Genomic DNA, 15,226 nt, shown 5'->3' with positions numbered 1-15,226 from the left:
CTTGCCAGCGCTGAGGGGTATTGCTACGCAAAATTTTCCTGATCCAGTCGGACGCCTGGGGATATTCTAAGGTAAGGAATCTATCACTAACGTGTCTCTTTCAGATATAACTGCCAACAAAAACCCCACATAGGGTAAGGCACAACCCTACAAAAGAAGGGTCCCTCTTGAGCAAGCTCGTAGGCAGAGGCTCAAAAGAAAGGTAAACACAGCTAAGTTAGCTGCAGCAGAACATGAAAATAACACGGCTGAACATCTAAAACCGAAAAGAACGTGACGGTACCCCCACGAGACCAATAAAGCTCCATGAGGAGTAAAAACCTGGGAAGACAACCAAACAGACCAGAGGCGCTGTGAGAAGTTGGCCTGATGTGCAGTGCTCACTATTCTAGTGATCACTATGTATCAGTCCAAACAACCCTTATTGATGATTGGTTGTAAGTCAACCTTATAGACCAGCTATCCTAGTAGCATGGATACGAGCAGTCTAAGGCTAAGACTCTAGAGGGCGTGTTAAGCCAGCTGTTTTACCATCACATTACCCCTTGAACACCAAGTGAAAGGACACCACACAAGTTGTTATGAAAATAAACAGTATATTTATTTATAACAAGACTACCCTGGCTCTTTATGAGATAGGGAGCTAAGCACACAACAAAACTCTTATAAAAATACTTCAAGTTGCACAATTTACACAAATGCCCGAGGGGCACGAAAAACCATATACTACAAAAGTGGAATGCGAATTACTAGCAGGTAAGTAACGATTCTCAGAGGCTTTAGAAACGCTAGGCCTACAATACTGAAAACTCAGGTTAGGAGCAGGAGGCCTAGGGACGCCACGTGCAGAGTGGGAACTCTCACGCGTAAGGCGGGAAAAAGTCTATGGAAGCTAGAATTCACAAAGTTACTGTTCTCGGGCGAACCCGACTAGCTGGGACGAAAACGGGAGTGGATCCGAACACTTGGAGTGTTGGACTATGCTGGAGCACCGGAGTGCTGGATTTACCTAGCCCAGGGGCTGCGGCTGCATAGGGTTCAAGTTGCGTCGGAAACCCTCGTTGACGGACCAGGAGCCTGAAGAAGAAGTTGCTGGCAGGCGGCCAGTGAAGAAAAGTTCGAAGAGATCCAAGCCTGGATCAGGGAAGGAGAAAACCTGAAAGCAGAGGGGACCAAGTTCTGAATCACTAGCCAGTGATGAAGTGGGCACCAGGATGGCACCGGGCGAAGTCACCGCAGTCAGGTGAGTGGGCGCTGCTGGGTTCTGCAGTCTCTCGGACCAGGAGGCGTTGTCGGCGACCAGGATGGAGGTGCGAGCTGTCCCACGAAGGTTCTTGCTGTCGACGTCGCTGGACCCAGGATTGGGGCAACAAGTCTTGGCAAATGCAAGGCCCACGCGGTGGACCTAAAATGGCGTCTTGAGTGGACCAGGAGGGTCCAGGGTGCTTCTCTGAAGAAGGGAAGCAAGGGCTAGTCTGGAGCAACCAGACCAGCAGTGTTTGTTGTCGTGGAGCGTCGTGAGGGGGCCACTAGCCAACGGGCAAGCGACCTGGACAACGCGGTGAGCAGCAAAAAGCAGAAGGGCCCCACGCCGATCTCGTGGATGCAGGGGGGCTGAACTTCGGTGCTGGAGCTGCTCAGGGTCGGGGCTTCTCTTACCCCAAGGCACTCAGTCGAGGGTCACTCGGGCGTCGTGCTGGACAAGCGTCGTGCAGTTCTGAAGATGGCCGGTCCCTCGAGGTCTCGTCGCACCCACGGATCACAGCTGGGCTGATGATGTAGGTTGAGGTCAGAGGTGCCAGGGAAGCCGGTTATCGTCGTGCTGGAGCAGTCTTGATCCGATGGAGGGACTGGCAACAAACCGCGAAGCTGGATTGGTGCCTGCTGCTGCAGGGTGACTACTCCTTAGTCACAAGGGAGAAAATCTTGAGTAGAGTCTTGAGTTCTTCGGGTAGAAGGTCGGTTCAGGATTCAAAGATTGATCTAATTTGGAAGGGGGCCTGCTCCTACCTTTATCCTGAAAAAAGGGGGCTGGCACGCGACTAAGTCCTGCCCTATGGGTGGGACCAGGAGGGGGGTGGTTACACCACTCTCCTTTGGCGGGCTTTCCCCAGCTCAGGGTCTGGTGTGCCCCTGGAACTGGTTCAAGCCGGCCTATGCACAGTGAGCACCGGGGTGCCACTTGCAGTCACCTTCCTCTAAAGCCCTGCCTACCTAGAATACACAAAACCCTGTCTGGGACGGTGCTGGCACCGCCCCTGGCAGGAAACCCTTTGTCCTTGCCTCCTGCTCTGGGAGGACTCCCAGCAGCAGGAGGGCAGACTTGTGTCTCGGTGGCAGCATCCATTTTGTGGAGCTAAGGCTCCGTCTGACTTTAACCGGGGTTATAGGTTACATACATGTCGTGTCCCTCTAGAAGGGGGGAATGCTGACCCCGTCGCCAGAATTGGCGAGGGGTTAGTATTCCAATTCGTATGACACCTTACTCGACATGTTTTGATAAAGCGATACCAGAGTTGGCATATAACCGCGAGGATTATAATGCACTTAAGAGTATATGGTATGCGTTATCATGGAAACGGCTAAGGGATAGATCCCGAAAGCCGCAGACAGGCTCAGCTCATGCCAGAGCACTATCGCACACGATTCCCAGCACTCTGCCTTCAGGATTGTCAAGGCCTGCCATAGGAGTGACTGATAGGAGATCTGTGTGCCCATTTTAGGGTTAGATATAGGTATACTATATCTAAAGCAAAGGGTGATTACACCACCTTGCCCCAGCTGTCGTGCAGCCAGTTGTGTCAGATTTGGATGGCCAGCCAGGGGTGGCATAATACATGCTGCAGCCCCTGGTAGGCCCTGGGTACACCTATGCCCTGGGTACCTAAGGTACACTGTACAGGGACTGATAAGGTGACTCAGTATCCAATTAGATATGTACCTAAGGTACATGGAATCCATTTTACAGAGAGAGCAGTAGGCCTGGGGCCCTGAATAGCAGGGTCCCAGGTCAACTAAGTCAGAAAACCAGCAAAACGTTGGGGGCAACCATAGTCCGGGATCTACCTTCCTACAAGCGCCAGACCACCAAATCAGCATGGGCGTCAAAAAGTGTGACCCCATCAAAAGGTAGATCCTGAAGCTGCTCTTGAACATGCTCTGGGAAGACGCCATTGTGAGAAGTTGGCCTGATATATGATGCTCACTAGTTCTAGTGATCACCTTGTATCAGTCCAAACAACCCTTATGGTGATTGGTTGTAAGTCAACCTTTTAGACCAGCTATCCTAATGGTAGCATGGACAAAGCAGTCTTAGGCTAAACTCTTTTGGCATGTGAAGCCAGCTGTTTTACCACATATAACCCCTTGAATACCAGATGAAAGGACACCACACAGGTTGTTATGAAAATAAACAGTATATTTATTTATAACACAACACCTCTGAACTCTTTATGAGGTCAGAGGGCTAAGCACATGACAATCTCTTAGGAAAAATACGATAAGTTGCACAAAATTACACTGGTGCCCTAGGGGCACGGCAAACCATATACTAAGTAAATGGTATAAGGAAATCAATAGAAGGAATGGAGCTGTCCAGAGGCTGTAGGTTCGCTGGGACTACACTATACTAACCACAGGTAAGTAATAGGAGGCCCACGGAGTGCGTGTGCAGAGTGTGAACTCACACGCGGGATGCGGAACTAAGTCAATGGACAGTACAGTTTACGAAAAAGGTAAGTACGGACAGTCTTTACTATCTAGGACTAAAACGACTGGAAATCTGGACACTAGTAGAGGTAATCTACCCTTGAGCACCGAAATGCTCTTGTTAACTCACCCACGGGCTGCGGGTGCATAGGTGTCAGTGTGTCGGGTTTCCGCGTCGAAGTCAATGGAGCCTTGAGGAAAGATGCTGCAGGCGACCAAGTGGAAGATGTCAGGTGCGATCCACGGGTGGATCGAGGAAGAAGAGGACCTGAAAGCAGAGGGGACAATGTTCACAGTCACTAGCCAGTGACCGGAGTGGAACCAGGAGGGAACCAGTTGCTGTAGTCGCGATCAGGTGAAGAGTGGGCGCTTGTCTCTGCAGCCACGTGGACCAGGAGGTGTCTTCGACGACCAGGATGGAGGCACGAGCTGTCCCACGCAGGCTCTCGCTGTCGGCGGTGTCGGATCCGGATTTGGAGTCAACAGGCCTTGGCAAAGGCAACCCACGCGGTGAGTGGAAACGGCGTCTGGAGCGGACCAGGAGGGTCCGGGGTGCTCCTCTTTTGGAAGGGAGCAAGGGCCAGTCTGGAGCAACCAGCCCAGCAGTGAAGATTTCAAGGATCGTCGTCTAGGAGGTCACTAGCCAGCCGGCAAGTGACCAGACAACGCGTCGAGCAGCAACCAAGCAAAAGGGCCCCAGGCAAATCTCGTGGATGCTGGAGGGCTGGTCTTCGGTGCAGGGGCTGCTCGGGGTTGGGGCTTCTCAATCCCCAAAGCACCCTAGTTGAGTTTACCTCAGAAGTCGTGCTGGAAGCGAAGTGCAGTTTCTTTCAAGATGGCCGGTCCCACGTGTCTCGTCGCACCCACGGATCTCAGCTGTGCTGTACATGTGAGTTGAGGTCGGAGAGGTCTGGGAATCCGGGTCTCGTCGGGCTCCGAAGCCTGGATCCTCGAGGGAAGACGACAAAGTGAAGCCGCTAGACGCTTGATGGTGCCTGCAGTTGCAGGGTGGACACTCCTTGCCCACAAGGGAGATTCTTCAGTCTTCTGTGGAGCAGAACGTCGAAGTCCAGAGTTTCTGCTTGTAAAAGTTGTTCAGGATAATCTAATTTGGAATGGGACCAGCTCCTACCTTTATTCTCCCAAAGGGGGGCTGCACTACGACTAGGTACCTCCCATGGGTGGGACCAGGAAGGGGGTGGTTACACCCCCTATCCTTTCTCCGGCTTCGCGCCAGAACTGGGGCAGGGGAGCCCCAGCAACTGGTTTGAACCGGTGTATGCACAGGGCACCCCTTGTGTGCCCCAGGCATGTCTCATTCTTTTCAGGCCGGTCCTACCCAATACACAAGATCCTGTCTAGGGTGGTGCGAGCACCTCCCAAGGCAGGAAACCCTTTGTCCAAGCCTCCCTCGCTGGAAGGACTCCCAGCAGCAGGAGGTCAGACTTGTGTCTGTGGTGGCAGCATCCATTTTGTGATGCGGAGGCTCGAGTTAACTTTAACCGGGGTTTACAGTTACATACATGTCGTGTCCCTCTAGAAGGGTGGAATGCTACCCCCGTCGCCAGAATTGGCGAGGGGGTAGTATTCCAATTCGTATGACACCTTACTCGACATGTTTTGATAATGCTATACCAAAGTCAGCATTCAACCGCGAGGATTATAATGCACTTAAGAGTATATGGTATAGCGTTATCATGGAACAGCTATAAGGACTTGGTTCCGCAAGCTGCAGACAGGCTCAGCTCATGCTAGAGCACCATCTCACATAATTCCAAGCACTCTGCCTTCAGGATTGATAAGGCCTGCTATAGGAGTGACTGATAGGAGGATATGTGTCCATTTTAGGGTTAGATATAGGTATACCATATCTACAGCAAAGGGTGATTACACCACCTTGCCCCAGCTGTCGTGCAGCCAGTTGTGTCAGTTTTTGATGGCCAGCCAGGGGTGGCATAATACATGCTGCAGTCCCTGGTAGGCCCTGGGTACACCTATGCCCTGGGTACCTAAGGTACACTGTACAGGGACTGATAAGGTGACCCAGAATCCAATTAGGTATGGTACATGGAGTCCATTTTACAGAGAGAGCACTTAGTCTGGGGTCCTGAATAGCAGGCCCCCAGGCCAACTAGGTCGAAAATCAGCTAAACACTAGGCAAAAAGTTGGGGGCAACCATAGTCAGATATCCACCTTCCTACAGCCATCACGCAACCACCCATGGCGGCGTATGACCACCGATCGGGCCATTGCCCTACCCACGGAGTCAGTGGTGTCCATGGCAGCCCTAATTGAAAACTGCGCCTTATCATGGCCATCATGGATTATGCGGGCTAGATCGGCACAAGAGCTCTCTGCCAAGGAGGGGAAGAGCAGCACTACAGCTTCCCATAGGGCAAAAGTAGCCAGAGCAAAGATACACACAGTGTTGTTGGACCTGAGTGTGGAGCTTGTGGGTGCGAACACATCGCGGCCACATGACTCTAACCACCGAGACTCCTGAGTGGGAGGATGGATTGGAACCGAAGGGGTAGAGAGAGCTGACTGATGCACAAGACCTCCAGCCCAAGGATGGAAGGTCAAACAGGCGGGGGTTATGGGGAGCTGGCCGATGGCGATGTGCCACAGCACGCTCCACAGGGTCCCCAGAGGAGGGCCTCGCTTATGTCCTGAGAAGGATGTCAAACAATGACTCTGCTAACTGAAACAGTGGCTCTACCTCCCCCTGGACCTTGGTGTAGAAGATCCAGCAAGGGTTCCGGAGGTCTAGACACGGAGGGCGGCTTTATCCTCCAAAGGTCAGCAGCCCTACAAACAGCACTGAGGACTGTGCCACTTGCCTCAGTGACCCCGCGAGGTGGTGACAGCTAGTCGTCAGTAGGTGATGGATGCAAGCTAAGCCGGCCACTTAATAGACACTCTAAAAGGATGAGCGGCCCAAGGCCCCACTTGTGCCCGCCCTGGAGAGAGTGGAAATGACTGAGGGGGTGGGGAACCCAAAGGGCACCCTACGTCCACAAAGAAAGCTGGAGATTGCACCGGCGTCGTACAGCGCAGAGGCGACGTCGAGCCGGCGTCAACAACCTCAGAAAGGGTCTAGACCAGCAGAGTGTCAGCGACCTATGAACAGGCAGAAAAGACTGCAGGGCACTGCAGTAGTCCACCATCTGGGGGCCCCAGCACCCGGAAACAGGAGCTACGCGGGGTCCGACTCCTGAAAGCCTGAGTCCGGCAAAGACTGGGAGCAAAAACATGATGTTGACGACCTCCGCGAATTCCTTTTGTGCTTGACGGAGGCAGGTGAATGATAGTGCCGGTCCCGGGTCCTGCTCCGAACAGGAACGTCCTACTGCGTGTACTTGCGCTGCGTGGACAGCTCCGGCAGAGGAGACCTGCGTCGCGTGGGGTCCGTATGGAAAATCCGGGCTGACAGTAATTTCATGCGGCGTTCCCTTAGGGATTTTGCCCGCAGCTGTCGGCAAGCGTCGCACTCCACTGAGTCATGGTGCTCCCCCAACCGCCACATACAGATTTGGTGTGGGTACGTTGCTAATATCTGTCGGGAGCAGGACCGGCACAGTTTGAAGCCCGCAAAGGGCATCGACACACTGTTCCTAGACGCCAAAATGGCATAGAAAAGGCCTGTAGATAGAACAGGCCAGAGGTATAACTTTCCCGGATCCACGTTAGGACACGGAAAAGACGAAAACTGACGTCAGCACACAAGGAGGGGCTTATATGGCTGCATTGACATCACTTCAGTGGACGACGTCAGGAGGGAGCCGGGTGACGCCGCCTCCCAGTGTGCAGAGGTATTGCTGGGGGAAAAAAGATTATCCGGATCCAGTCTGGTGCCTGGGGAAATATTCTAAGTTAAGGAATCTGCGGCTAGATGTCTCTAGCAGATAAAATCCTTAATTTGAGAGGGAGTTGCTCCGGCTCCCGGAAATGGAGGGAGGTGTGAAGTCGACTCTGGCTCCGCTTAACCGTGTCTAGAGTGTCGGTGGTCCTTACCTCTTTAGATAACGGACGCCAGTTGAGGGGAAGTCTAAGCCCGCTTGGACTTCTTCTTGTGCCTCTTCCCAGAGTGTCCCGATGACCTCGAATGGTGTTACAGGGAGTGTTTTGGAGGCCAGGGGGCCCCTTCGCCAAATGTTTGAGGGAGCAATTTAGGGGATAAGGGGGCACCTTAACTTGAGGCGGGGTGTGCTAAAATGAAGGAAACAAATATGAGAGTTTTCGAAACTAAGTCAAATGGTTTAACAAATTTATTTAGTAGGTGCAGCTTCAAGTGAAAGGCACTTAAAATACAAAATAGAAACTTTAGTGACCTCGAATTCACAGAGTCACACAAATCAGAAGGCTCTTGTGCATGGAAGCATTGAAATCGTTAGAGAGACACTTCAGAAAATGCAACATAAAATGTGCAGAGTAAAAACCTCAAAGACAGATTTATAAATGCACTATGAAAAACAATTTAAATCAAGGAAATTGTTCTCAGAATGCAAAATACATTTGATCTAAAATGCTGAGAATACTCATGTTTAAACCTAAAAGAAAGCAGCCTTGCAAGTGTAATATAAGCATTACATTCTCAATAGGAAAACACCAATTTAGAGACAAAATAGCATACACAGCAAATATATTGGCAAGTTAAATTGTATCTTAAAAACAAGAGCTCTTGGGGAGCACGTCTACCAACAGACGGGTGGGATAGTCCGACAAGAAACCTGTGGGCTTCCCCTTTATACCCTCCAGAGCTGGGATCAGAAGCGCTTATTGCAACATCAGTCTCACCTACGTCACCTACTTGCTACTCACGCCCACTGGTCGCACATATATGTTATGTTATATGTTATATAAGGATTTATAACGCGCTCCGATAGTCAAGACTGTCCTGGCGCGGGGGGAAACTAGATCAGAGTAGAGGAAGAGTCAGCTATTAATGAATTTGAAAGAGGTGAGTTTTTAGCAGTTTTTTAAAATTGGTCAAATTGGGAGCGTGTCTGAGAGCGTCTGGTAGGGCATTCCACATTTGAGCTCCCTTTACCGTCAGAGATTGTCCACCCAGGCAAACTCTTTTAAATCTGGGGACGACCACCTGCTTTCTGGAGGTGGATCGCAGCTGACGGGTCGGGAGGTAGAGAGGGAATCTTATGGCTAGATAGGAAGGGCACGGTCCATTGAGGGCTTTATAGACGAGGACCAAGGTTTTAAAGCGCACTCTTTGGGCCACAGGAAGCCAGTGAAGCTCCTTCAACTGTTTGCGAACGCTGAGTCTCCTTGGGATGTTAAAAATGAGTCTCACTGTAGCATTCTGGACTACCTGTAGTTTTCTGATCAGATAGTCAGGTGCCCCTATATAAAGGGCGTTTGAGTAGTCCAGACGAGAGAGCACCAGAGCTCTGGCTACCGTTTCTTTTGCCGTTTGAGGAAGGGGAAAGAATTTGAGAAGGGTGGTCAAGGTTCCGAAACACGTCCCTGCCAGTCGCGAGATCTGGTCGCGAAAACATAAGTCGGCTCCGAACCAGATACCCAGGTTCTTGGCAATCCCACTCTCTCCCGAAGGGCATGTTGATTCACTGGGCCAGATAGACTCCTTAAAGTCAGTGGGAAATTGGCTGTAGAGCAGGATTTCAGTTTTATCCTCATTGCATTTGAGGCATGATCTAGCTAGCCAGGTAAATACAGAGGATAGGCATTGGCGTACTCCAGAGGTGCATAAGTTCTCCTTTTTCCAGGTGAAGAGAAGCTGGGTGTCGTCGGCGTAGGCCATAATCTTAGCACCCCAGTTCTCTGCCAGCCGGATCAGAGGAGTTAGATAAATGTTAAATAAAAGGGCACTTAAGGTCGACCCTTGGGGAACTCCAGTTTCTACCCTTCGATTAGAGGAGTGGTAAGGGGGTAGCTAAATCTGCTGGGTCCGGTCAGAAAGAAAAGACCTGATCCATTCTAATGCCGTGCCCGAGATGCCAATGTCCTCCAGCCTAGATAGAAGCTGGAGGTGGGGCACCGTGTCGAACGCGGCAGAGAGGTCCAAAAGAATAAGGGCCGCTCTGCCGCCTCCGTCAAGGCATTCCCTGATGGCCTCTGCCATCTCCACCAATGCAGTTTCGGTACTGAAATTGGAGCGGAAGCCTGATTGGGCCGGGTGAAGAGCTACAGAGGATTCCACGAATCTCTCAAGTTGTCGGAATGCAGCCTTCTCGCAAACATTGGCAAGGGCTGGCAGGAGTGATATAGGCCTGTAGTTGGAGGTGATCGATGGATCTGCAGAGGGTTTCTTTATCAGAGGAAGAAGTTTGGCTTGTTTCCACTTGGGGGGCAGAATTCCTGAAGTGAGGGATTCATTAACCAGGGCAGTGACCATAGGGGTAATTACTTCGGCTACTCCATTCAAGACCCTCGCAGGGCAAGGATCTGTGGGTGACCCTGACTTCAGAGTTTTTAATATGGTCATAACATCTATATTTTCGATCTGAGTGAATTTGGTCATCTCTGCTTTAACCTTAGATGCTTGGGAAAGTGAAGGGGGAAGAGGTTGGAAATTTGAGACTGGATCAGGTTGCGGGGTAAGTGGCTGGTCAGGGGTATTCAGACTGTCTTGAATTTTTTGAATTTTCTCGATGAAAAAAGTGGATAGTTGCTCGCACCAGTCTATGGAGGACAGGACAGCGTTCTTCTCAGCTACCGGGGCAGTAAAGCTTTTATCTATGGAGAAAATTTCACGACTGTTATTTTTAGCTTTTTGAATTCTAGACGCGTAGAATTCCCCTTTAGCTGTTTTAATTGCTGCGTAGTAGCTTTTTTGGGCTGCACGAAGTTCCGTTTTAGCAGTAGGACAATAGTTCTTTCTCCATACACGCTCTAGCGCCTTACATCCTGTTTTTAAATTTTTTAATTGTTCTGTATACCAGGGGGAAGTGGGGGTGAACCTGTGATTGTTTTTTCCTTTGCTTTTAGGTAATGACCTAATGGAGGAGTCTATCCAGGATTTGTGCTTTCATTGGGGTGGAATGGGAGAGGGCCTCCACCAGATCTGGAATATTAATTCTTCTAGGGCGTTCCCTAGTCTTGGGTGAGGATAACACACGGGTGTTATTAATGACCCAGGAGAAGTGAACAGGAAAATGGTCTGACCATGAAATGGGGTAGGGTGGATCAGTAGAGATGATAAAGTTAGAGTATATGAAATCTAACAAATGCCCTCCTTCATGGGTAGCAGATTGCACCTGTTGTGCCAACTGAGCCAAACTACAGATTTCTTTCAGCTCTTTAACTCCAGGGGCAGAGCTCGTGTCCATATGTAGGTTAAAATCTCCCAGCATTAGGAAGTGTGGGAATCTGAGTGCACGTTGGATGGCGATCTCCTCCAGTGATTTGATAAAATTACCTAGAGGACCCGGTGGGCGGTAGATCAATAGTCCTCCCAGGGTAAATTGGGGGGATAGTGCTAGGGAGAATTCCATAGCTTCTCCATCCTCAATCCTTCCTGTGCATTCTATCCTCAGAGTCCATTTCTCTTTGTAGATCACGGCCAAGCCTCCTCCCCTGCCTTTATTACGGTCCTGTCTGGTGATCTTAAATCCTCTAGGGACTGCCAGCTCAACTACTGGAGCGCAGCTCTCATTCAACCACGTCTCCGTAATGAATAGGATGTCAAGGTTCTTATCAATGATGAATTCATATACTTCCTCAGAGTGTTTTGATAGGGAACGCGCACTGATGAGAGCAGCCTGAATAGGTGGTCCATTCGCTGTGTTAAGCTGGGGGAAGGAGGGAGTAGGGGGGCTAAATTTAAAATTACAATTAGGGCAGGTACGTGAGGGGGAGTCTGAGACATTCCAGTGGGCGCCTTTACATAAAAGGTTGAGATTAAAAACTCTTAGTTCATCTGAGTTGTATGTGATAGGGGGAATTGTCACATGCAGTGTGGAATCAACAGGGGTCCTGGCCCTGTGCGCAGCCGGGGCGCGGACTGGCGCAGACGGGCTTGCCTTAGGCGCGCAAACGGCGCTCCCGCTGCGCTCGTCCACTGCGCTTCCTGCCTAGGCACATAAGAGGTGTGAGGGGGCGTGGCCTCAAGGGGGCGTGGTTAGCGAGCACGCCGTGGATGGCGGCCGCTAAACAATTACCGCAGCAGCGTGCAGTCGGCTACGTGGTATGTGGGCAGGAGAGTTTTCTCTCAAAAGAGGTCAGGTAGGCTTAGATAAATTAAAATGCACACAATGCTAATAAACACAAAATTTCTAAAAACAATTGTAGCGTACCGCCAGATCCCGGCGTCCGCCTCAGGACTGGGAATCAAGTTTCCGAAGTCGCTTGTATTCAGCGCTTTTTAACAGGGCGGGGGGTGTGGCCTCAAGGGGGCGTGGTTAGCGAGAACGCCGTGGATGGCGGCCGCTAAACAAACAATTACCGCAGCAGCGTGCAGTCGGCTGCGTGGTATGTGGGCAGGAGAGTCACAAGTGTCATGCTTATTCTACTAAATGCGGAACATATACTAGGTGAAAGGTTATATTCTCAGGCCAAGCGCTCATTGTAAATTGCATAGGGCAAGCAGAAAATATGTCATGTAAGGAATAAAATATATAGCAATGTCTTGGTTGCGACATCCATCACCCTGGTCTGACGCTCATGCGGTGGGAACTTCTTTATTCTCATGTTCAGACCCAGGATGTGGTGTGCTATATATCAACAGGATAGAGAGAGACAGTGAACTTTGCGCACAGTTGTAGGGTTGGGGCTCAATAGTTTGGAGCAGGAGGCCTTGCAGAGAGAAGCTGGCTAAGATTTTGACTCAGACGGGCTCAGAGCCTGCTGTACAGAAAAATGGCAGAACTCTGGTCAATTTAACAAAAGGCCTACAGAAAAACGGCAGGGCCTACGTAGGGGTTCATGCTGGTTGAGTGAAAAGGATGGCCCAGGTGTGGGCAGAATGGGCCTTGGGGTACTATGCGATATAGAGCATGCTTCAATGGGAGGAAGACTACTTCAGGCTCCTTGAGCGATCCCACGACCTATTCTTCAAACGGGATCGTGATCTACTTGGAGCCTCGCTCAACGGTGTTGACTGCTGGGCCATAAACAACTTCAACGCCCGCTACACCTCAAGGTCTTCGGAGCCATCGCCCGGCAGTCTGAACACAACTTCGAATCGTGGTTGCGTTCAGGACACCACAGACATATGCGGCAGGGATCGGTAAACGGGATTGTGTGGGAACAAGTCCCACACGGTTTAAAACCGGTTTTCCTACCCAACATCCCTCGCACACGAAGTCGTCAAACAGCCTGCCAAAAATGCAGCAGAGGGGTAGCTCTTCCCGGATCGGCGCTTAACTGGTGCGGAAAGAAAGGAACTGACGTCCACGCGCCTGGGTGGCGCTTATGTAGGCACCGTGACATCATAACCGATGCTACCGACTTCACGTGGAGCCGAATGGAGCCAACCGACGTCTCGTGCAAGGAGTATGGCTCAGCAAAAGTTTCTGGATCCAGCCTGACGCCTGGGAAATTCAAAGGTATGGAATCTGCAGCTAGAAGTATCCATCAGATGATAGATTTTAGGAGTATCAGTAATCAGCAGCAACTCACTGCAGTCTTTACATGGCTTGAAACCGGACCTTCTGGCAGTGATGTTGACGGAAAACTACACCTAAAGATTTAGAAAAGAAATTTTAAATGAAGACAAAATCTCATGAGGAGGGCTGAAGACCTGCAGAACATGTTGAAGGCACGGAAAAAAAGGGAACGGAAATCATTATGCCACTGAGGGAAACTTTTTGGCTCCAGTGACCACGTGTTCCTGCATGTGGAGCCGTGTTTAAGATAGGACTCTACCAGCATGGGACATCTATCACAAAGTTTCCGGGCCAAGCTAGCACACGGGATATTAATAAGTTAAGGAATCTGCAGGTAGATGCATTCATCAAAATATATGGTTAATAAACTTAATACAAATAATTGTCACACAACTATTGCAAAATAACGCCAAATATTACATGGGTAACAAACAAAAAAAAGATGCTATTATAGTCCTACCTTTTCACGCTTAATTATATCAATTAGTCTTCCTGGAGTTGCACACAGTATGTTGCAGCCTTGATATATCTGGCGCAGAGAATGAAAGGTTTGTGTTCCACCATACACCACAACTGGTTTTATACAGGTTCTAAAATCAAATTTGACAAAAGACAAGATTCTCTCAACACTATTTAAGATCACCTAATAGAACAGAGTAACAAGGCTTTATGTTTTCCCTCTTAAACCATGGAGTAAAACAAAACTGAAAACAAAAAGGTATGATGTGACAGTTTTGCACATACAGAACTTATTCTTCTACGTGAAGTGACAGAGAACCTCAAAGACTCGTCCTTGCTACACCTCTGTTAATACATAAATGACTGGCAGGTCATCTTCATTACTCTTCCTCAGAGTATTCCTCAAACAATTAAGGAAAATATATCATGGAGGGCAAGGCAGTTTTGACTATTTACATTTCTTTAGCCCTTCCAGTGATCAACATATACTTATATCTGTCCACTCACCAAAAATCAGTTTAAAGAACTAACAAATGCTGAGGAGACAAACTATGCAAGATGATGCAAAGGAGAGAACAAGGGAAAAAGTATAGCTCCTATAATTTGTCACCCATCACATGAACAACATTGACACCATCCTTGACTACAAAACGCCAAGTTTAATTTGTCAAATTTTTCTACACATGGATAGGATTAATTAAACCAAAAGAACAAGTTACTTACCATTGACAACGCCGTATCTGGTAGAGACCGCTTCTATCCGCAGATTCCTCAACTTAACATTTTTTGTGAGCAGTACCCTTGCGCAGTGGTGTTTGGCATTGTTCAGCTCCGCATGTCATCGGTGTTGTCCAAAATTGTGCGCGGTGCCTACATATGCTGCATCCCAGTATGCTGACACCAGTTTCATTTCATGACTTTCCACGCCAGGAGCGCAGTCCTGAAGAACACTGAAGACTTGTGTGGAAAACTAGTGCCCTGAAAGTGAACAACCCTGTCCCTAGAAATCGGTTAGAGAGGGGACGATGGGTGTGTCAGTAAGGAGTCTGCAGCTACATATAGTCTCTACCAGATAAGGCATTACCAAAGGTAAGTAACTTGTTCAGCTGATACACACATAGCTGTAGATTCCTTATCTTAGAATAGAAACCCAAGTAATACCTCCACGGAGGTGCGTCTGAGGACCAATTTCATTTGAGAAGTCCTGCAAGACCGAAAGGGCAAAGTGCCCATCCCTACTGGACCTAAACGTCCGGGCAACGGTGTTTTGTGAATGTGTGCAAAGAGGCCCATGTTGCTGCCTAGCTCTCAAGGATCGCAACTCCGCTAGCTAATGCAAGGGTAGCAGCTTTAACTCTTGTGGAATGAGCAAGCAAGCCCTCATCGGGTTGCATCTAGGCCAAAGCATAGCAGATGTAAGTGTAGAGCACGATCCAGAGGGGGGGATGGCCCACTTCTGAATGGTCCGTCCTTTCTT

General features: G+C 49.7%; 1 protein-coding gene across 7 annotated transcripts in view; it reads right to left on the bottom strand.

Annotated features, from left to right (window-relative positions):
* DDX4 (DEAD-box helicase 4) overlaps positions 1–15,226 on the bottom strand; it is a 1,965,714-nt gene that overhangs the window by 378,046 nt on the left and 1,572,442 nt on the right. For all 7 annotated transcript variants that reach the window (XM_078675096.1, XM_078675100.1, XM_078675101.1 and 4 more), the window contains one exon: positions 13,751–13,880. In XM_078675096.1, coding sequence (XP_078531222.1) covers positions 13,751–13,880 — 130 coding nt within the window. The remainder of the gene's footprint in view (positions 1–13,750; positions 13,881–15,226) is intronic.

This window comes from Lissotriton helveticus, chromosome 2_1 (assembly GCF_964261635.1).
Source record: "Lissotriton helveticus chromosome 2_1, aLisHel1.1, whole genome shotgun sequence".
Taxonomy (NCBI): domain Eukaryota; kingdom Metazoa; phylum Chordata; class Amphibia; order Caudata; family Salamandridae; genus Lissotriton; species Lissotriton helveticus.
This window is presented reverse-complemented; position numbering and strand designations above follow the sequence as displayed.